Below are 21,398 nucleotides of genomic sequence, written 5' to 3'. Positions count from 1 at the left end.
GAGCACCACTGTTTCCTATTAGGAATTTATTTTTCAGTCATCACCTTTTACTGATTCCTGGTCTTGTTTTGGGCACCACACATGTACTGAATATGAAATGCATGTTTCATCAAGCAGCCCAGATTAAGAGCGAGCTTGCACGTCTGCAGAGATGCAGGTGACTCACTGTTCGCTGACTGTCCTATGAGGTATGGAACCATCTGACTTGAACATGGGGGTAACCACTTATCAAGATCAGGGCAGCATCTTTCTTTTTCCTACTTTTTTCATACCCAATCTCAAACTTGTCCACTGAGGTAGGAGGAGTAGAAGCTGCATGGATTTAAAAACATCCCAGTAACGCAACACATGATGACAACTTAGCAACAACATGTCAGTGTTTGCATTTATATGTGTGAGTCTGGTGTGTCCTCGTGTTCGGCTGTCCTTGTCCTTGTCATTCCATGTTGCTGGAGTGATTTAAATGTCTTGGCATCATACACCCACACAGTGTCTATGCCCTCCCCGGCGGTGAGTTCAGGGACCCACGTAGGGAAGGGAAAGCGGCAGGCCACCACCTTGGCTGTACTGGGTAACTCGCTTGCCAGCTTCAGCTCCAGCTGCTCCATCTACAGATACAGACAGTGACAATGAGACTGTGGAGTAATACTGTGGGATTCTGAAAACTTACTCGTTAAGGTCAAACATAGAGCTTTCAGGGGATTCAGTGACACTGCAGGTCTTCAGTTCTTCACCCAACAGAGACTAAGAACAGCTGATTATATTTGAATCAGAATAACTGTCTCCAGTGAACTGACTGGTGCCATTTCTCACCAGGGATGAAGAATTTCATCACCGATACATGCATCTATTGTATGTTATGTTACTGTCAAATTTCTCAAGGAGCCTGGACAGTAACTAGAAGTTGGAGTACTTTACAGTAGAAAATGAGCTAGAAATAATGTTATTTTACAGTTTCAGTGACTTAAATTGGGACACGATATTCTAAGAAAATGCAATGATTAAAATGTTAAGAAAAATGCTGTAAGACATCAGAAAAACTTACCATCTGAGGGACTCCAAAAATTACGACATTGGAGTACTGAGCAAAACTGACCTAGCAAAAAGAAAAAAAAATCAGAGAGATCAAACCTTTATTTTAAATTACTTTTTTTTTATTTTGCTTTATTTACTTATTTTAATTTGGGCAAGATAGCAGATCCATATTGATTAAACTCAGTTTAATTCCCGTTTATACACTTAAACTCAAATTTAGATTTTTTTTAATGGTGCAACAAAGCTGGATTAACTCATTTTAAAGCTAGTTTTACTTAACTCTGATTAGAACTAATCTAAGATTAAATTAAACCTTCTTGGTGCACCACAGTCTTAGTGAGATCTGTGGAAGGACTGAGAGGCAAGTGAGAAAAAAATAGTGACCCAGTCTTTTTGACTTAACAACAGATGGGAAAAAAGCTTTGGTTTTGATCATTTTTATACCTTCATTAAATTATTTTTCATCTTTGAAAGAGGTGGAAAAAGTTTTGCAGGTGATTTTTTCTGAGTTTGTTGTTGTAATGCTCATTTTGGCCACAAGAGGCTGCCGTGCATCACTACCCTTTTGTTCTAAAGGAGACTAAAAGCATTCATGTTTTCTTCCAGGTGAGTTTTAATTTCTCCATGCACTCTAAACACAAAGTCAATATGTTGTGTGTCGGCAAGTTATGTAAAATTACACACACATCCACAGAGAAATTAAAACTCACCAGTAGGAAAACATGCATTTATGATCCTGACAAAAAATATTTCTTAATGTTAATGACCTATTTTCACAAATGGAAAAAAACTTGATCCTGGGAAAACTTTATATTCACCTGTTCTCTCTAACAGATAAAGGAACACAGGCAAGAACATTTTAGATCAGACTGTTCTCCCATGCCTCTCAGGGCTTCCAGATACCAGATTTCTCTAACAAAAACAAGACATTAAATGCTATGGTAAAATAAAGGCACTTAACAAAAATTAAAGCTCCAGTGTGTAAGATTTAGGCGGAATCTGGTAGAAATGTAATATAATATTCCTAAGTATGTTTTCATTAGTATATAATCACCTGAGAATAAGAGTTGTATTGTCTTAGAATGAGCCATTTATTTCTACAGAGATCGTCCTTTCAGTTTCACAGCCACTGCAGATTCTCCTGAACACCTGAAAGTGGAGGTGAAAGCCTCATGGCTGCAAGCTGCAAGCTCATCACTAGATGCCACTAAGTCCTACACACTGGCCCTATGAGTCACAAGTCACTACACACTGTATTTTATTAATCACGTATGATGACTGACCTTCCACAAGTCAGATATGTGGAAAGAGGTGGAGCGGTGGACACCCTCTCTCCAGGCCTTGTAGCGAGAATACCACACCAGCCAAGGGTTCAGTTCAAAGCCTGATGCCTGAAAGCCATGTTTAGCTGCTGCTATCACCTGCAAGAGGAAGAAGGACGGAGGGACAGTCAGTTAGACTGGCTGGTACTTAAATGTTTTCACCACTTACCACCGCTGAAGTTTGAATGTGTGTAAGTGCTGCTTTTTTTAGATGTATAAAGGTGAGGTTAAAAAATATTCAAGGCTCAAATAAAGTGACAATAACCTGCAGTAATTGCCTCAATTGTTAGAGCTCAACCACTCTTGTGTCCCAAAAGGATGCTAAAGTGAAATTATTATGATTTTATATATGAGCGCTGCAACGATTAATCGAGTCATCAATTATTAATTGACTATTAAAATACTTCATATATTTTGATGATCGATTAATCGTTTTGAGTTATTTTTTTTCTATGAAAAAATGCCCAATTTTCTCATTTCAGATACTCAGATGTGAATATTTTCTGGTTTCTTTGGTCCTCTCCGACAGTAAACTGAATATCTTTGAGTTGTGGACAAAACAAGACATTTCAGCACGTCATCTTGGGCTTTTGGAAACACTGATCAACATTTTTCACCAATTTCTGACATTTTATGGACCAAAGAACTAACTGAAAATAACTGACAGATTAAATGATACTGAAAATAATCGTTAGTGGCAATAATAACTTGTGTTCCATTCAGGTCAACAGAGTCAGGGTGCTGCCGTGTGTCCTCACTGGAAGGGCTACACTAAATGGAACAAGACAGTTACTATCATTGATAACACCAGTTAGTCTTTCCCCATTATTTCATATATATTTTGTTCTGTTGTGGTTCTGTTTATCTTGAATAAAATCTCTTCTATGCCTTTGTATACCCACAGGATACCAGCCAGCACTTACTATTCTTCCATCTCCGCTCCCAATGTCCACCAGTGTTCCTGTTCTGGCTCGCAGCACCCTGAGGACATTTTCCACCTGAGCTGTGGTCGCTGGGACGAAGGGGAGGCACACTTTTCTCAGTGCAGGGGTGACAAACGGAGCAGCCACAGCGTACAGAACGACCAGCGACCCTCCCAGCACCCCGGTGACGATGACACCCAGCCGGCTTTTACTCTTCGTCTCCTTCACACCGCTCTGAAACTGTTCCGCCGGGGCTGAGTCGACAAAACCCCCCTCTTGTGACATGATACTATCTTAATAGAAACGGTACGCGTTATAAATTCAGTACACAGCGTTAGCTAACATTAAGTGCATGAATGACAGCTGGGACTGCTAAAGGTTAGCTAGACAAGCTAGCTGCCCGAGGTGAGTGTCATGAAAGAAATGAGATATTAAGCAAACCGAACATGCTCATCATGCTCAGTGCCAAGTCTTATCGTAAAACAAACAACTAAAACCCAAATATTTAGTTATAGATAGTGGTAGTTCTGTCCACTACCCATGCATTGTAAAAGATGACCTGTGCACCGCTATTTTACGTCCGTATGGATGACAAGGATAAGCTGACGAAGGTTCCTCTCAGCCTTCGTTCCGCACCAGATACTCAAGCAGCAAGCAGTGCTGAAAATCTATACTCAAGCAAAAGTTAAAAAATAAATAAATAAATAAATAAATAAAAGTAAATTAAACAAAAGTAAACTCTATACTCAAGTAAAAGTGCGCTCCAATAAAAATGTGAACACACTTTTACACATTTTTTAAAAATATTTTCTTTTAATTGCTCTATGCTATATATATTTCTCTATTCCTGAATGGGACCATCTGCAATGTGAACAATTTTCCGCATGGATCAATAAAGTATTTCTGATTCTGATCAAAGCTGCCAAACATTTTCCCCTGCAGACTAACTAGCTGTAACGAAGGTATAAATGTCAAATGTAGTGAAGTAAAAAGCACGTGCCTCAAAAATATACTTGACTAAGGACTACGGTCTTTAAAAAAGAAACATGAAAAGCACTTGTTCCCTATAAAACTACTTTCTGTGTTACCTGTAATTTGTTACTATGTACTTTTGACAATGGTGAGTAAATAAAAAGAAGTAAATAAAAAAATGCAGAGTAAAGGAAAAAGAAGATATTTAATGAAATAAATAGAGACAGTCATATAATAAATAAATCAGCCAGAAAATGTGGGACAAACCAAATTGAAAAATTGATACACGTAAATAAACACCAATAAATACTCCAAAACAAACAAAAAACAATAATTAAATAATTTATCCATTTACACAGCATCAGAAAAGTTTCAAGCCCACTGGGTATCCTATATTGCAAAACAGGATTTGGCATGAAACATGTTTGTGCGCCAACTTCACTGGGATGACTGATATGTTTCCACTATATGCTGTCCTCATTAATGTCAGGTTCAGTGTTTTTCCTAATTGATTCTAACAGAAGCATATTGCTGCCACACCAGAAAAAGAAAAACAGGTCAGTATCATGTCATAAGGTGAAAAATTCATTGTCATAACATTTGTCATAACATTTCATGTTATAATAAAATGTTTCACAACATAAAAACGTATAACATTTGGACACACTTCTCACCAATGTTTTTTCTTTACTTTTTCTACATTGTAGATTAATACTGGAGCCATCAAAACTATAAAATATGGAATTATGTAGTAAGCAAAAAATGTGAAAACAAGACAAAATATGTTTTTGCTTTCAAGAATCTAAAATTAAAAGTCTTGCACACTGTGTTTTGCAATTGCAATCAAAGATTTAATAATATCACTGTTATGAAACCTTAGATTGCAAGTGCAGAAGACAGTGTGCAAGACTTGTCGGTTTTTATTGTTGATACATGGTCCTCTCCTACACAGCTGTCAGCCTACAAGTGGGCAAAGGTTTTTTGCTCTTTGACTTTTTAGATTCTTCAAAGGAGCCAAATTTTGCAGCGTGAACACTACTGATATAATCTGAACCACCAAAGTGTGTCCAAACTTTTGATGGGTGCTGTATACTATATACTTATGTTGCTATAATGTGAAAAGTTTCATGTTATAATGTGGTAACATATATTGTTATAACATGACATTTTAAACATGTAAGTTATAGCAATATAGGTTATCACTTTATAACATGAAACATTTGATGCTAAGACAAAACTTATGTTATGACATGAAACATTTTACATTATAATAAGATAAATACTGTTGTTCTTTGTTGTAGTAATGCTAAAACAGCTTGTTATAACATGACAATATCTGTTATAATGTGAAAAACATCTTGTTATAACAATCAAGTTTTCACTTTACAACATGATAGTGATCTGTTTTTATTGGCGTGACAGTAATACTCTCCTGCTCTGGACCAGTTCTCACCACAAAACATCTTTTCTTTTGGAAGAAAAAGAATAGTTTAACAGTTGTGGCAAGTTTCTTCTTGATCCAGTGCAATAAAGTCTAAGCATACAGGAAATATTACAATGCATCATTCATTTATAAAATAATCTCAAATATAATGCAGTCATACATATATTCTACCCCAGAGTTGAAACTTCAAGCCAGGCAAGGAACAAAAAAGGACAAAAAAAAGAACAGTGATGCATTAGAACAAGTGGGAATTCAATTCTCTCCATATCTTTGGATATAAATACCTTTTTGATCCATCCCTGTCAAATCCTGACAGCTTATTTCCCTGTCTCGTCCATGCACAGTCACATTACTACAGCAATGTAATATTCAAGAAGCATGACAGATGCTGCTAAACTCTTTGATGGCGGGATATTTTTATTATAATTACAAGTGTGTGTTTCACAAACCATTCTGCATACAATATAAAATCTATTTATCTGGAATATGAGACCAACACTTACAAGAGCTGGAAAGATCAGCATTAATTTACATAAATTAAATAGAAATCTAATTCAAAAAGGAGTTTAAAGGAGGATATTTTAAACTTTTATTATACATATATGTCCTTACTTGCAATGTCTCCATCTAGTGGTGATTGTTTTTATTCTTATAATCAACAGAAAGAATTGAGATGATTATGTGCTTTTACCGTACATTAGAAGTCATTAGACAGTGTACGGTGGACAGTGTGATCCAGCCCTGATGGCCCATGATGCATCTGATGGTGGTGCATGTGGTGCTGGCTGGTGGTGGGACCATCGTCCATCATCAGATCATCCTCTTCCTCCGCCCTGTACCCCTCTGCCCCGTCCTGAGAGTAGCTATGCTTCATCACCAGGATGCTCCTTCGGCCTGCCGGTGTGGTGTGGTGCGAGAGGCGCGGTGACTGCTGGCTCACCATCACCGGCGGCAGCGGTGGCACGAGAGTCCCCCCGTCTGTCGCAATGGTGGCGTCCCTCATGCTCAGGTTGCTGCGGCTGCCGTGGACGCTGCCGTGCATGCTCCCCTGCTGGGAGCCGCAGTGGTGGTCGCGGATGCATTTGGAGGAGGACCGGCGGAGCTTGTGGAATTTCTCAAAGTCCTCAGCCAGGGCGGCATCAGTCAGGTCGCCGGACGGAGCGCGGCGCAGAGTGCAGAGCTCATAGTGAGGAGGCTCGAAACCAGGGTGGAGGAGGGCAGGGTCAAAGTCATCTCTGTGGATAAGTAGAGGAAAGAAGAGACATACACTCACACAAATACACCAACATATGAGAGAGACATTTTCTGAATCCAGAGGAAAAACTGTCAAATGGGAATGCTTTCAAATCCCTTAACAAATCATTTTGTCATTACTCTGTGACTTTCACTGACAATTTTCTCACCCAAAATTATGTTAATGTTATGTTAAAATTATGTTAATTCTACTAAATCCAGTAGGCAACTGGATTAGGGTGAATGAGAGGAGACACCTCTAAAATGACCAAAATCCACCTTGTTAACCTGCCAACCCCCTACTCCATCCTCCAGTAGCAGAGAGAGTGCAGGGGTCTTGTTTAGTTATGATATATGATATATGTTAATCTAATCACTGATCCTTTATCTGACTTGTGTTTATGCAGGTAAGAATCCCGACCATGGCTCTGAAACATAAGTAGTCTAACAGCTGAGTAATGATAAAGCCATGGCGCTGTCCAAGGTGGTAAGTAGGTGACAGGTTTATAATTGTACCATTTGCGCCCAGTTTCATCTCAGGGGAATTTAAAAATACAGAACCAATCGAGTCATTCATGAGTCAGTTTGCTAGCTGCAAGTCAGTAGTGGCCACCCCTTCTTTTAAAAATTAACAACTGCTTACTGTATAAATCGTTTATCGAATACCAACTAAATGAACTGGTCCATGTTGCATTTACCAAAATATGAGCTCTTTACACTGGAGTTTAAGCCCTTGTTCGCAAGTTTGCTACCTTGGGGCAGTAGATCTTGTTCAAAACACGACATTGACAAAAACATGACCTAAACTTGTTGGCAAGCTACGAAAGGTGAGAACAGCCATACATGTAAATATTTTTTTAATGCCATTATCTCAAGATCGAGTTGATTATACTGCTGTCTCTGGATAACAAAGCTTGTCTTCCCATGATAATAGGATAATTTATCTTCTTATCTCGAGAAAGAAAAGGCGGTTTTCTCAATATAATTTATCATGAGAAAATGATCACTGTTGTGCACTCTGTCCTCACCTGTGAAGTTGCAGCTGAGCCACATGAGGACTCATATGAATGTTCTCTCTAACAGAAAGACACAAGGCAACTTCTGTTTGTGTTAGAGCTTGGCTGAAGTACAGTTGGATGCATTGATCAATAATGGGTGCTCCATGACCTGATATGTTCAGCTTAAATCAGTTGCTGCATTTAGACACCATCTAATGTATGCTTGTGTAGCGGAGTTGACATTACTTGCCATTTAGTGCCATGCTGTGACTTCACTATTTTATTTTTGTCAATATTGTTTATAATGTGTTACTATTAGATAACAATCAGTCCTCATCATTTAAAGAGAAGACTAGTCCAGCTGACCCTTCTCAATAATGACCACTGATTAAAGGGTGTCTTGTTGTAACTGCATAGTTGACTGCTCCAACCTGTGGTTAATTTGACAGTCAGTAATGGAGGAGCCACAGCTGTGTGTCTCTGGCTAGTGTCTTTATTCACCAACATGCAACAGTACTTCTTGATCTGACATTTTCAACTTAAATCAGATGCTACTGATGTCAAGACACCATTTTTGCATACTGTCATGGCACTCCTGCACTCTGATAAACATTAACTAATACGATCATTAAATAAAATGATCTCATTACTTCAAGAAAATGACTTTTTGTTTTCTCAAGATAACAAGACATATGTTATATTGAGATCACAAGTTAATTAATTCGCTTCTTTTAGTTATTTGATCCATTGTTTCAATAAAAATATTGATTAGTGCAGAATGTAATTCCCCCAACTGTCTTAAGTACCTTGCCCAGAATATAAAATGTTGTAATGAGATATGCTGTAAGAATTACATTTCAGAGTGAAGTTTAAATATGTCACCTGCGGATGATGTATTTCTTGCGAGGCTGTTTGACCTGGATGATGACAGAGATGATGAGCAGGATGACAACCAGGCCACAGGTTACTCCAATGATGGTGAGGTTGGTGTTGTCCAGTGTGTCCAGGATGCTGGCTTTCCTCTTCTCTAGTTACGGAGAAAACATGGAGAAGAACGAATGACTTTATGCTCAGCCACAGCCAATATATTGCTGGTGTTGAGTTTCCCAGCCTGTGTGTCTGGGTACCTTTGCAGTGGTTCTCGTCCCATGGGTAAACACAGTTCTGGATACCGTTGCAGACCAAGGTGTGGTTGATGCACATGTTGCTGTGGCAAAAGAAAGTATCTCCTTCACATGGAGCTGAAAAACAAAAGAGTCATGCAGCTGTTGTACACAAACATCTGAATTTGCCTCCCTTGCTCTTAGAAGGATTTAATATTTCCTAGTCCTCTCTTTACATGGGTGAACACACAGTTATGTCAGGCCCGGTCATAGGTCATCTGACCTGAACATGCATTCTGACAGTTCTAGCTGTCTTCACACTTTATAGCAGGGTACAATACGTGAGCAAGGTCGACAGATACAGTAATTTAGAGCAAAAGAGGTATGCATAGCTTCTTGTTTTTCACTTAATGTCCAATAGAATTTGTGCACACATATGGATAGACACATTAGGTCCATACAAGGTAATGAGCGGGATTCCAGGGCATGTTAAGAGACAGTTAAATAACGTCACCCGAGAAGTAACCTTCAGAATTATGTTGGCAGTCACAATACCTCCTGTGTATTGCTAATCTGAATTCTCCTCAATCGAGCTTCTTTAAATACTCCTGTGTAAGTCATCTGGGACTCCCGAACTCTTATTCAGTGTCTGAGTGAACCACTCTTCAGAATTTCCACTACAGCAGGCAGTAAAACCAAAACAATTACCAAAACTATGACAGGTCAAAAGCTCTATGTAGTTGTATAGCTGCAGAGTCAGGTTCTAATTAAGAGGTCAAGTTTTCTGTTCCGTTTGTCAGCAGGATTAGGAAACTACAGCCCTGATTTTCATATTTCCATGTGGAAGGGTTTAACAAGGTCACAGAAAAAACAATTACATTTTGGAGCAGAATCAGGACACAGACTTATTTTTCACTTTTATGTAACTGTAATCCACCTAATTTGGTCGCATATCAATTAATGTCTTAATTAACTGATGATCTATGAAAGTAGAGTAGAGAACAGTAGCAGGCAGTTTATTTCTGGCATAATTTGGCAAGAATTCCATATTCCATCTCCAAATATTGTAATTCAAGTAGAGTTTGTCTGTGCCTGAACCCGACGGGACCGCTAGGTTTGGGTTTGGGTTGGGTTGGGCCTCATTTCTCACACATTTCACTGGCCCACATCGGGTTCGGTCTCAGATTTAATCCTGGAAAATACTTATAACATAATAGATTGTGGGCCTATTAGACCAGGACACAGCCTTCTGATGGAGGCCAGTTTGACAACCAGGACTGCAGCAGCACTGAAGTGACTTAACTGTACAGCAGCTCTGATCAGCATTGTGACTCCAGGGACGATGTTCAATTATATATTGAACAGGCTGTGGAGAAGCTATCGTTTAATTTTTGTGATTTCCTTGTAAAGAGAGTTCGTCGTGACACAGATGAATGGAACTGACACTCACGTTCGTGGAAGGTCGTGAAGAGGATCCTGAATTTGCTCTTCCTGCTCCCCTCGTCTGCCCACAGTCTCACCACGCCCACAGAGGACACCAGCATGACATCATTGGCGACAGTGGAGCAAAACTTATTCTTCAGGTGCTCAACCGAACTGCTGCCATCATAGATGGCAACAAAGTTACGCTTGCACTCATTGGAGTTGTGCATCTCATACTCCAGAAAACGCATGTAGATCTGTGGGTGAAAGGTTGAGTAGAATCAAGAAAAGGTGCAGTGAATGAACCAGGATTTGATGACATTTAGCTACTCCTCCTTGCTCATCTTTCATAACTTGTTTTTCTAACTTTCTTATGATGCATTTTAAAGGAATATACAAAAATATTTTTTTGACAGTGCATTTGTTGGAAGTTCTGGGATGTAAGCTATGATCTAATGGGGGACCATTATTTTGAAAAGTCACACATTCATTCAAGAAATTATCTATCTGTATTGGTAAAATTGCAAGAAAAAGTATCTGTATCATACTGAATTTAAAAGTTTGGTATCTCCCATCCCTGAGACACAAATAAGTGCAAACCAAAACTGACAAACAGCTACATGAAACACCACTCAACAAGACTAGCTTTTTGGCTTTTTGACATATACAGACCTTTGCTTTTGGTGGAGCCTTGATGTACCACCTGCAGTCTACAGCCTCAGTCTGCAGCGCCCGGTTTTCTCTGGTTATCTGTGTGGATTCTACAAAGCCTTCTGGACCGCTCAGCTCAAAATCACAAACTGTGGATAACAATATGTTTGCGTTAAAGTGGTGCTACTTTTGAGACCATAAAATTTGTCTGCCTGTAAAATTGTAGAAAGAGCAGAAACACATTAAATAAATTCATCACCTTTTATATGAGCAAAATATTATTCAGTTATCAGTAAATCTACATTAAATCAAAGCTGTTGACCTGCAGCAGGACAAATATTAAACACAAGCTGAAAACTCACACGGCAGAGCTGGCAGTTCCCCAAGATCTTTGAACTCAGGATCTAAAAGCAGAATATAATGCTGTTAGAAATAAAGACATATTTATAACATTTATTCAAGTCATTCCACAATTTGGGGCCCAAAGTGTGTCCCAAAGCAAAACAGCTCCAAACTTTTACTCTGCAAACACAGCACACAAAATGCATTTCACAGTCTAGTTATGGACTAATAAATGCTTTTAAAATTTTTGGAACAGAACAAGGCGCCTTAGATTATTTTTACATTTGTCCTATAGCTCAGTTAGTGGCGCATGGGCCCCATCTGCAGCGGCCACCAGTTCGATTCCTGCTCATTTGCTGCGTGCCATCCCTTCTGTCTCTACCCCCTTTCCTGCCATGTCTTCGCTGTCACTATCAAAAATAAAGGCAAAAGCCAAAAATAAAACAATGGAGTCAAACATATGTCTTCCCTTTTCTACATCAACATTATCTGAAGCGCTAAAAGTGTGTGCATGAAATATTCACCGCAACAAATGTTGTCTCAAGGGTAGAGATTAAAACAAAAACTAATACCAAGAAAAAATAATCACGAAAACAATAATATTAAAGACATACGTTATTGCAAGACAAAATAAAAACACAGCTGGTCAAGGCTTACATAATCTATGTACCAGCACACTCCCTCTGGCCTCATTTAAACTCCCTGAAACCCTGATGCCCTTCGTCAAAGAAGAAAAACACACACTTAGCATCAGACAGGGAAGAGAAATTGTGTTCTAAACCTTTGTGCTGATGAATCTACTTGCTAGGTGGATTATAAATCCTGATATACCAGCTTAGTTGGGGACAGATTAGGCCCCACCAGCAATGACGACCTGGTGATAAAAATGTCCCTTCTTTTTGTATTTTCAAAATTCTCCTAGAGGTATCCAGTTTGACACCGTGTGAGGGAAAAACCCAGAATTCAATAAAACAACCAAATAAAGGAACATATACAAATTACACAAAATGAAGTACACGGAAAATGTGCTTTAAAATGAGGCAGTGTGAAGCAGAGAATGAGGACATTTTACATAAAGTTTAATTTAAAATCTTACAAATTATTTTTATACTTGGTAATGCAACACATTGACCAGCTGCTGTGATGTAAGAAGAGCAGGTGATGGACTTAACTGACGCTCAAATCAACAAGGACTCTTATAATCCTCTCATGTTTCTTTCCCCTACTGCTGCTTCAGGCTTGTCCAGATAATTCACATTCATTCATTATGTGTGTGTGTGTGTGCGTGTGTGTGTATCATTGTGTGTGTTGCAACAATACATTCCCAAAGGCTTTATACCTAATATGAGGAAAAAACATAAAGATGAGACAAAGGCAAGATATAGGATGGCTTATGTAAATCCTCTCCTAATATTATTCAAAATGGGTGGTACACACAAGAACACTGGGGATTAATACAACATATATTTACTTAACTAATGTGGAACCACAAAACATGATTGCTGGGATATTTGACTACTGGGTTTTTAATTTTCCACTGTGACCTGTCTGGTACAAGGATGTCAAAAGCAAAGGCTTCAAGGTCCAGTCTGATTTAGGAGGATTTATTGGCTTAATGTGGCAGAAACTGAATATAATATTCATAACACAAGTTTTCATTAGAGTATAATTACTTGAAATTAAATATCACTGTGTTTTCATTATCTTAGAATGAGTCACATGTACCTACAGACTGTGCAGGTCCTCTTCCTCTCTAAAGTAACCCATAATGGACAAACTCTAAATATGCACTTCCACGTTTTGTGATTCATGGGTTTCGCTGCCACTAAATCCTATACACTGGTCCTTTAAAATATGAGTTTGCAAGACTCTAAACACTTCACTCAACAGAGACTGAGGACAATCTCTGGATGGAAACAATTACAGATGTTTTTTAAAAACCTGCATTGCCAAACTAATCCAAAGTCTTTAGGGTGGGTCGGCGATTACAATATATGCTTACTACCAAGGAGAATGAGGGAGAACATCTTTTCGGATAAGGCATGTCCTTGAGCACATAGGCATTTGCAGAACCTATAATGACATCACAGAAACTTTGGGTCTTCTCAGAATTTCAGTTCTTATAAACTCATTTATTACAAATAATGTTAAATGTTGCTGTGTTAGACGTATGCTACTGGATGCCCAAAGAATACTTAAAATAACATTATTTCAGTTAATTGATTAACTTAATTACTGATATTACTTCACACTGTGTGTCAGGTTGGCAGCTAAAATTAGCTCTGGGTCCTTTACCCGCAGACACTGTGATCCTCTTCGGTCTGAAAAGGTGAAGTGTTTTATACATTAATGTGTAAGATTTGTATTGCACAGTGCAAAGAAGCGCGCATTTCAGCTGCGTTTAAAGTATGATTTGGCGATTGTAGACTGTGATTAACGTCTTCAAATGGCTCTTAATACACACAGTATTTTTGGAAAGTGTTTACATTATAAATTCTGCAAAAACATTTTAATGCTTTCTGAGTCTTTTCTTAGTGTTAGAATAAGACCTAATCTAACCCGGCTTAGACCTGAGACACTGAGCCAGAGTGAGAGGCAGTGACGTTGGCCAACTTTGATTCCACACCAGCCCACATAGACCTCCTCTAATTGCCCACCTAACAAATGCAAATGCAGCGGAGGTAAGCTAGACTTTCAGACTCGGCGAGTATCGCTCTTCTCAGAGCCTTCTGCACACCACTTAAACATGTAGAGAAACGTTAAGCTTGACAGGCCTGCAGCGCCCTAGTTACAGTTGCTAAGCTATGATTGGACAGTTGCTGTTTGTCACAAATCACCGTCTGCTAACAGGAAACCATATGGGAATTAAGAAGTTTGGACTTGTTTTCTTTTAGTTTTTAAGTTCCAGTGTCAGTCAGTGAAGTGAAGTGAAGGAAGTATATTAGAACATGTGCATGTGGATGAATTAGTTCTCTCCTGCCACCAGTGATGAGTGGAATTAGACAGGAGATTAGCATTTGGCATGGAAGACACGATAGGTTTTATGTAAACAGACGAAAAACAGCTTCTTATGATCTGCCATTAAAGAAAAGTATCTTCTTAAAGGGATAGGTTCATGTTTTTAAGAGCCAGTTTTTTAATGGAAAAACTGCTTGCTGAAGTGTTTCAGTTTCTGAAAATATAAATGCTTAAGTATGCTTAGAAAGTTGTTAACACTGGAAGGTAGAGTGGCTGCACTGTTAAGGAATACAGAAGTTGTGTCTGATGTTTTCAGAAAAAAGCACTGAGCCCCAACACGCACAAGCAATCTACCACAGCCCCTAAGCAACTGAAAAACTAGGGTGCGTGGGACAGACTCACAAGTCTAAAACTGGAACATCGCTCACGGAATATAAAGATAATGTACAGAAGCTCAATCATACTACTGTAAGAAAGAAAGAAAGAAAGAAAGAAAGAAAGAAAGAAAGAAAGAAAGAAAGAAGGATGGCTGGATGGATGGACAGACAGTGGGATGCAGATTAATCTTTGCCCCTGTCTGTGTAGGTGGCCTATAAAATCTGCTGTTAATAAACCCTCTGCCTTGGACTCCCTTAAGCTGCTACTGCGGCTCAGCGCTGACAAGCTGTATTCCCCTGAAGACAAGCTTTCATTAACTGGTGTGTGTGTGTGTGTGTGTGTGTGTGTGTGTGTGTGTGTGTGTGTGTGTGTGTGTGTGTGTGTGTGTGTGTGTGTGACAGAGGGAACAAGTGCCTGCGTGTGTGTGTGTGCGTGTGTGTGTGTGTGTGTAGGCCTATGTGCATGTGTGTATATGCATGCGTTTGAATAAATGCTCCCTTCCTCTTCCCTTGCCGGCTGCAGCTGGTGTGCCTGCACTATAAATGGAGATGTGAGTACATTCCCAGCAGCACGCCACCAGACTACTGTTAAAGTTGCAACGTGCAACTTTTTGACAACACAAACATGATTAAAAACAGCATATATTGTACTCTGCCACACATCCTTTAATTTAATTTAAGAATCACAGGGTTTCTTTGTGGTATTTATCTTATTCCAGTACTTTACTTTGTGGCACCGGATATAGAAAGAGTGTCCAGTGTGCAGCCAAATGTGTGTTTTAATTGGACTATATAACAAACCAGATGACAAGGCAGGACTGTGTCAAAGAAGTAGCCAGTTTTGGCATGTGGCATCCAACAAACTCACAGCAGGGTGGTGGATTGGGAGAAAGTGCCAAGGAAAGGAGTCGAAGGCTTAGAGCCGTAGTAATACTCTACACACAAACATCCCCTGCCAGAAAGGGCTGCAGCTCCTATGATACAAGAGCAACAACATTGCAGAAATTCTGTGAAAAAATGACATTATTGTCTGTTTTCCACTTTTTTTTTGTCACAGTTCCAAAGGGAACTGACAGGAAGACTGTCCACAAAGGAAGCAGTGGATGGGTGGGTCAGCAACACTGGACTAACCCCTGACTCTAGCAAAGCCATTTTAACCCAAACCACAATGTTTTCCTAATCTTAATTAAGTACTCATTTTAACCCAAACAATGATGTCTAAATCTACCAAAGATGTTTTTGTGCCCAAATCTAACAAAACTTCTTCTTTTGGACAGACAAATGTCATCCTGCTGGGGTGGTCACCTTTCTATGTGATATTGTAGAGGGCGTGGACAAACATAGTGTTTTGTCATTTAATTTGGACTGTTGTACTGGACTAAGGTCTAATGCCATTTCACCGTATTCAAATTTTTATGTGCAATAACTTTGTTGAATCAAAAAATAGGATGCTGCCGTTACCTGACTTCTCTTAAGTGTCTGTATTTCATTTAAATTTTTTTTTTTTAACACAAAGTGCACAAAAGGCAAAGAAAATGCAGCCTTTTTTAATTATTTATTTCAGCTATAGGTGGTCAGACTGACCACACAGAAACTGTCATTATTTTTTTTCTTACTTTTTGCACAGTTTCAGATGCTTAGCAACTATCATGGTCTCTGTCAATAAAACTCCACAAGCGGTCTGCTGAATTAATAATGAATTAATTAGACTCAATTAAGTAAAAAGTAGGGGAGACCCGGGACAGGTGTAACATGTCAGTCCCTATAACTCACTGAATTTTTGTGTTACAGCACTCAAATTTTGAAACAAAGTACCCATACTTATTGCAAAGTCTCCAACTTTTTTGATTATATTTTTATACTTGTTTCCAGCCTTTTCCCATAGATTATGATCTTTTTGTGATGATTCCTGGCGGAAACTTCTGCTATTGGCATTCTGCTAATTCCAATTTAATCTAAAATTTGAATCAAATCACCGACTGTTATTATCCTACAGAAAAATAGTCTGGTATTTATCATGACAAATTGTAGGATTTAGAAGTCAAAATGACCTCTTATCTCTGACTTCTAGTGTTAACTTTGTCTAAAACAGGGGTTCTCAAAGTTTTGATGACTCAGAGCCATTTCTGTACAGGAAAACCCATTAACCTGTCGTAAGATTTGTGGCTGGTCTCACAATTTCACATTAAATTCCATGAGAACAAAATTTCATCTGTTTGCAGATATGAAAGATCATTTAATCTGCCTCCTGGGGTCCAAAAAAAGTCATTCTTCTTTTCTTCTCAACCATAAAGTGTGTTTCCAGTGGTGGCTTGTCCATCTGACTTCTATATTAAACTGCTCAGCCATCCAACAAAATCACTATTTTTTGCTAACTACACTGATGAACACTGAAGAAAGATGTTAAGGCTTCCCACACCTTTTCTGAAGCCAAATGTAAGCACTTTTCAAGTGTTTTCAAAGTACATTTTTAAGGTTTTCCAGCACTTTTTCCAGAAGGTTTTTCTGTATGCTGTGGTAAATGTTTAAATTAGATAGAAACATGTTCTGTTACATGACAGAATTCTACAGCAGTGAGACAAATTAAAGCAAAACAAAACAAAGTTTCATATTTCAAAATGTGTCCGTAAGTAGAGTTGGATATTAGAGCAAAAATAATTAATTAATCGGTTATTCAATTCTGATAATTGACTATCAGTTTGAATCATTTCTTAAGATGTCCAAATTCTCTGATTTCAGCCTCTTAAATTTGAATATTTTCTAGTTTCTTTTCTCCTCTTTGACAGTAAACTGAATATCTTTGTTTTGTGGACGAAACCATACATTCGGGAAACACTGATTAACATTTTTGACTATTCTCTGACATTTTATGGACCAAACAACTTATTGATTAATCAAGAAAATAATCGACAGATCAACAATGAAAATAATCATTAGATGCAGCCTTAACATCCTATATAACCTAGCTGAGCCAATATAAAACAATCACACAAACAATTACTGGACTTCAATTTCAATGAAATCATTTTCTTCTTTTTCCATCTTCATGCCAACACTCATTGAAACGACCTCCCCACGCGTTGAGTGGCTGGCGAGGCTCAAGTGTCTTCATTTTGAGCAAAGGGCAAAAGAAATTAGGCTCCCTCTGACTCATTTTATTTCCTTATCTTTATCGCTTTTCAAACATTGAAAACTCCACATTAAAATTCAAGCATTTGGAAGGATTTCCAGCGCCTGTAACAACCCTGAAATGTTTGTTAGGTACTGTGTCACAGTTTGACACAGTAGCCAAGTAGTGTATTAAATGTAGGCTATTAAAAGTCAAAGTACTGAAATGGACCACTAATGGTTAAAATATAATGCATGCATTTCATATCATGTTTGGGGGGGGACCGAACCCTGCTAACCTGTGTGAAAATCCAACATCTGATCCACCCATCTACCCTGGGATCCTCCCTAAGACGACTTTCTCACTCTTTATAATATATCCATTCCTACTATTTTGACAGTATATTGACAATTTGTGCCCATGTAGGCTTCACAAATCTATATCACACACTGCTGTGATACTGGGCTGGTACGACAGAGTCAGATGTAATTCTGTGGAGATGCAACACTATGAGCAACACCCATTCACACACGCAGTCACTTGATCCTCTTTTAATCAATGTTGACGACCTCAGCTTTAAGGCCATGTTTAGCTCATTTAGATTACTTTGTAATCACTCACCTTGTGTGAAATTATACCGGGCAGAGAAGCCAATGGCCTCCAGTTCACCATCAGCAACAAACTTGATGTAAAGATACCTCCCACTGGAGCGGACATATGACGGGCTTTCCTGCCCGCAGTAGCGACCAATGATGGGCGAGAAACCAAAGGGCCCATCGCGGACCTCGATGTGGTCGAACTTGCACTCCCAGGACGGCTCTATGGAATACTTGTCATCAAAGAATAAGTCGATGCACTGTCGCGGAGAGGCTGGAGGAGGACGACAGGTTGAGAGGAGGTGAGATGGGAGCAGAGGAGGTGAGTGAGAGGCTGGAAAACAAAAAGATTAAAGTTTTACCTTCTATGATGTAGACACATTCCCTCTCAGGTGGGTATTTATCAGGGTAGTTGGGTGAGGTGAAATACCCTCCATCAGGCTCCTTTATCCAGGTCCCACACTGCCCAGCTGGTGTCACACCTGAGTTATTCTTCACTGGAAACACACACAGCGTACAGACAGACAGATGAAAGTGTTAAGGTCACCGCAAGTTGGACAGCTGTCTGTCATGTCTTCCTTTTAAAAGTCTCAAACTGCAGTTACAAGTGTTGATTGGCTGTTGTATTAAAAGTGAATATAACTTTCCAGGATGTTATCTTTAAATTATAAGTGTACAGTTCATTTAAGTTTTATAAGGCACTGTGTTTCTTAGCATCACAAAGCTAACTTAGTGTAGGTTGAACTATCAATGATTAATTTAATGTAGTTCTAACCAGAGTTTTAGCAAAAATAGGTGTAAAATAATTAAATCCAGCAATAAATCCATCGAAGAAATTAATCAATATGGAGATGCTTCCTTACACAAATTAAAATAAATGAAGAAAAAAATCATTTGAGAGCTGTCAGGAACTAGTGAGTTTAAAAGAGAGGGGAAACCATTAACTTTCATTGTTCTGTATTCCTTAACAAAACCTTACATTGTTTGCTAGGTGGCTAAAACATTAGTTAGCCTGTTCATGACAGCTCAGTAGAGAAGCTGGATTAAAAAATGGACAACAGCACAGTAAGGAATAGGAACGGATAGACAGGCAAAACTAAAACTTCTCCAGTCTAAGTTTAAAGTCAATGCTGGATCACATTTTAAATGGGAGTTTAACTTTTTGGTGCAACAGAATTAAACTGAACCTAGGTTTAGAGCAATAACTAAACTGAGGTTTAACCATAAGTTTAATATGAATCTTTCTTATCATTATTATTGATTTTAAACTACTTTTAAAGTTTGGTCCAACATAATGTAAAATGAAACCATGATTTAATCAGATTTAAAAATGTATTCTTGTGGGTGCAGCCTACAACTAATGGAATTGAAATTGTATGAAATTGTTCAACTGACAAGAAAATTGCTTCCCAGAGCTCAAGGTGACGTCTTTAATTATTCAAATTACACAAACAACACTGGGTTATAAATTGACCTAATTTGGAGTCAATATGGCACCGACACAACACTGGATTAACTTCACCCAGTAACAGTGGTGTTATTTTTATATTACTGATCAAACAGTCCTTCTGTTGGGTGGTTTAACCCAGGAAAACAGTAAATCCTCACATCCTCAAATGTGTGGCTTTTTGCCTAATAAATTATTCAACTGCTTCATTATCAAAACAGCTGCTCATTAAGTTCCTGTGTATCAAACTAATCCATCAATCATTTAATTAGTTTAACTGAACCACATTTCAGTCATCTTGGTTTTTTCAAGTTAAACACTGAAACACACTGTTCAAAATCAGTCATTAATCCATATTAGTTCAAAACACTGTCCACTTTTTATGGGCTTTAAAACAAAACAGCCAAAGTCTTAGAATGGTTAAGAGTGAAGAATGAAGAGTGACTCAGTACGTGATACCTTGAGTTTTTGTTTTGGTGTCTGAAGCACCTGACAGCCCAGGTGAGATGAGGCTTGCTGCTAAAGCTGAGAGAAGAGACAAGTGATTAAAGATTGTGATTTTTGTTTGCAATTTGTCAGAAATGATGATAATTAAATAAAAAAAATACAAAGTCCTGAAACCAGAAACCGCTCATGCATTAAAATATGTATAAATGTATAAAATAACATAAAATCATAAAATATTGTTGTACTTACATCAGAGGGGTGAAGTACACCATAAACTTAACATATGTGCTTCAGGATTATGTTTTTTTTTTTCTAAAAAGCACCAAATGTAATGCTTCTACAAACAGGCGACATTATGAAACATGTTTACAGCAGTGAACTTACCGATGGGCAGCAGAAGTTTGTGCACCATTTCTGTTCCCTGAGGACGGGCAACCCTGTCTCAAATATTGCCATTAAATAGTCTTCACTAAATGTCCCATTATTGGGGAAAAATTGTTCTTCAGCCCATCAGCTCCTCACAAAACGCACCAAATCCGAGAGCAAAGACTTCGACATTTCCATCCCTGTCTCTCTGTCTCCCTGAGAGCTCAAAGGATTACAATCCCGTCCGCCACAAACCTTCACAATTTTTGCTCCACCTTTAGGCTGCATTAATCCTCTCAGAAGATATACGGTCATTGACAAAGCTGCACCCATTTAAAGTGGGCCGAGGCAACTGACAACTGCCTTGTGTGTGTGTGTGTGTGTGTGTGTGTGTGTGTGTGTGTGTGTGTGTGTGTGTGTGTGTGTGTGTGTGTGTGTGTGTGTGTGTGTGTGCATCAGTCAGCAGTTTAGCTCACCCTCTAGCCAGTAGCACAATCAACACCATTTTCAACGCTAAAATTTAATTAAATCAAATGCAATTTCATGAATTCATTTTCTAATATCTGTTTTTATTTATGGATTTGGATTTTAATCCATTTAGACCACAGAGTGGTTGTGCGCCAAAGGTGGAAAAAATATTCAGATTTTTAACT

The 21,398-nt window shown here is 38.6% G+C and overlaps 2 protein-coding genes across 2 annotated transcripts; both read right to left on the bottom strand.

Annotated features, from left to right (window-relative positions):
* Nucleotides 1-335: 335 nt before the first annotated feature.
* atpsckmt (fATP synthase c subunit lysine N-methyltransferase) lies at nucleotides 336-3,885 on the bottom strand. The gene is made up of 4 exons (XM_084732019.1): nucleotides 3,281-3,885; nucleotides 2,319-2,456; nucleotides 1,046-1,096; nucleotides 336-608 (listed from the first exon to the last, which is right to left on the bottom strand). The coding sequence occupies exons 1-4, from the start codon at nucleotides 3,563-3,565 to the stop codon at nucleotides 387-389; spliced, it is 696 nt and encodes a 231-aa protein (XP_084588145.1). The 5' UTR covers nucleotides 3,566-3,885; the 3' UTR covers nucleotides 336-386.
* A 2,260-nt stretch (nucleotides 3,886-6,145) lies between these two features.
* Nucleotides 6,146-20,968, bottom strand: LOC146318261 (neuropilin and tolloid-like protein 1). The gene is made up of 10 exons (XM_084732977.1): nucleotides 20,764-20,968; nucleotides 20,392-20,457; nucleotides 18,848-18,982; nucleotides 18,511-18,759; nucleotides 11,466-11,507; nucleotides 11,125-11,252; nucleotides 10,481-10,709; nucleotides 9,055-9,168; nucleotides 8,810-8,954; nucleotides 6,146-6,931 (listed from the first exon to the last, which is right to left on the bottom strand). Exons 1-10 carry the CDS (start codon nucleotides 20,789-20,791, stop codon nucleotides 6,394-6,396), a joined length of 1,674 nt encoding a protein of 557 aa, XP_084589103.1. The 5' UTR covers nucleotides 20,792-20,968; the 3' UTR covers nucleotides 6,146-6,393.
* Between the last annotated feature and the right edge of the window lie 430 nt (nucleotides 20,969-21,398).

The sequence above is a fragment of the Lutjanus erythropterus genome, chromosome 12 (genome assembly GCF_056507025.1).
Source record: "Lutjanus erythropterus isolate fLutEry1 chromosome 12, fLutEry1.hap2, whole genome shotgun sequence".
Classification (NCBI taxonomy): Eukaryota; Metazoa; Chordata; class Actinopteri; order Lutjaniformes; family Lutjanidae; genus Lutjanus; species Lutjanus erythropterus.
Note: the sequence above shows the minus strand (reverse complement) of the source record. Positions and strands in the feature narration are given on the sequence as shown.

Coding starts and splice junctions, on each gene's coding strand:
- LOC146318261 (XM_084732977.1), bottom strand. CDS start 20,791: ATGGTGCACAAACTTCTGCTGCCCATCG. Junction 20,458..20,763: donor CAAACTTCTGCTGCCCATCG/GTAAGTTCACTG, acceptor CTCTTCTCTCAG/CTTTAGCAGCAAGCCTCATC. Junction 11,253..11,465: donor GGAACTGCCAGCTCTGCCGT/GTGAGTTTTCAG, acceptor TGTTATCCACAG/TTTGTGATTTTGAGCTGAGC.
- atpsckmt (XM_084732019.1), bottom strand. CDS start 3,565: ATGTCACAAGAGGGGGGTTTTGTCGACTCAGCCCCGGCGGAACAGTTT. Junction 2,457..3,280: donor GGAGCGGAGATGGAAGAATA/GTAAGTGCTGGC, acceptor TTCCTCTTGCAG/GTGATAGCAGCAGCTAAACA. Junction 609..1,045: donor TTTTTGGAGTCCCTCAGATG/GTAAGTTTTTCT, acceptor CTGTATCTGTAG/ATGGAGCAGCTGGAGCTGAA.